The sequence below is a fragment of the Penaeus monodon genome, chromosome 20 (assembly GCF_015228065.2).
Source record: "Penaeus monodon isolate SGIC_2016 chromosome 20, NSTDA_Pmon_1, whole genome shotgun sequence".
NCBI classification, from domain to species: Eukaryota; Metazoa; Arthropoda; class Malacostraca; order Decapoda; family Penaeidae; genus Penaeus; species Penaeus monodon.
The window spans coordinates 42,481,826-42,482,802 of record NC_051405.1 but is presented as its reverse complement, the minus strand read 5'-3'; the positions used below and the strand labels follow the sequence as shown (position 1 = coordinate 42,482,802).

Below are 977 nucleotides of genomic sequence, written 5' to 3'. Positions count from 1 at the left end.
ACCACTTTTTGATTGGGGTTTCTCTGGCTAATATTCCCTTGCATAGCAGCCTTTCTCTTGAAATACTTAAATTGCACAAAACAAATGCTCTTCCTTGATTATTAGTCTCCATCTTCCTCAACCTTTAATTTACTGTCTCGTCCCGTTTAAAAGGAATCTGAGCGAGTATTAATTTTTTTTCCACTAATAACGTGGGAGGGATGATTGATCTCTCTTCCGCGCTCCTCACTATCACCCGCTTTCTCCCTGTTATTTAATCTTCGACTTCCTCTTAGTCTCTCCTTCCGCGTTTCTTTATCCGCGTCTCCTCATCCACGTCTTCCCCTCCACGTCTCCTCATCCACGTTTCCACGTCTCCGTTCCTTCGTCCCCGTTTTCTCATCCACGTCCCCTCACCCACGTCCCTTCATCCACGTCCCCTCATCCACGTCCCTTCATCCACGTCCCCTCATCCACGTCCCCTCATCCACGTCCCCTCATCCACGTCCCCTCATCCACGTCCCCTCATCCACGTCCCCTCATCACCGTCCCCTCATCCACGTCCCCTCATCCCCGTCCCCTCATCCACGTCCCTTCATCCACGTCCCCTTCATCCACGTCCCTCATCCACCGTCCCTTCATCCACGTCCCCTCATCCACGTCCCCTCATCCCCGTCCCCTCATCCACGTCCCTTCATCCACGTCCCCTCATCCACGTCCCCTCATCCACGTCCCTCATCCACGTCCCCTCATCCACGTCCCATCATCCACGTCCCCTCATCCACGTCCCCTCATCCACGTCCCCTCATCCACGTCCCCTCATCCAGGCCATCGCACACGCCTCCGCCCCCCCTCTCCCTCTCCCTCCTGCAATCTCTTCTCGACCCCATCAGCCTCGCCGATACCTCGCCAACCTCCCTATAAAACCCGTCTCCCTGTTCTCTCAGCCACATGATCGGCTCACAATAACTTTCCTTGACCAAGATCCTCTCGCCTGT

At 55.0% G+C, this 977-nt stretch overlaps 1 protein-coding gene across 1 annotated transcript in view; it reads left to right on the top strand.

Moving 5' to 3' along the window:
* Nucleotides 1–977, top strand: part of LOC119586000 (putative proline-rich protein 21) — an 8,523-nt gene that overhangs the window by 1,726 nt on the left and 5,820 nt on the right. The window contains exon 2 of the mRNA XM_037934711.1: nt 276–975. Within this exon, the coding sequence (XP_037790639.1) occupies nt 276–975 (700 nt within the window). The remainder of the gene's footprint in view (nt 1–275; nt 976–977) is intronic.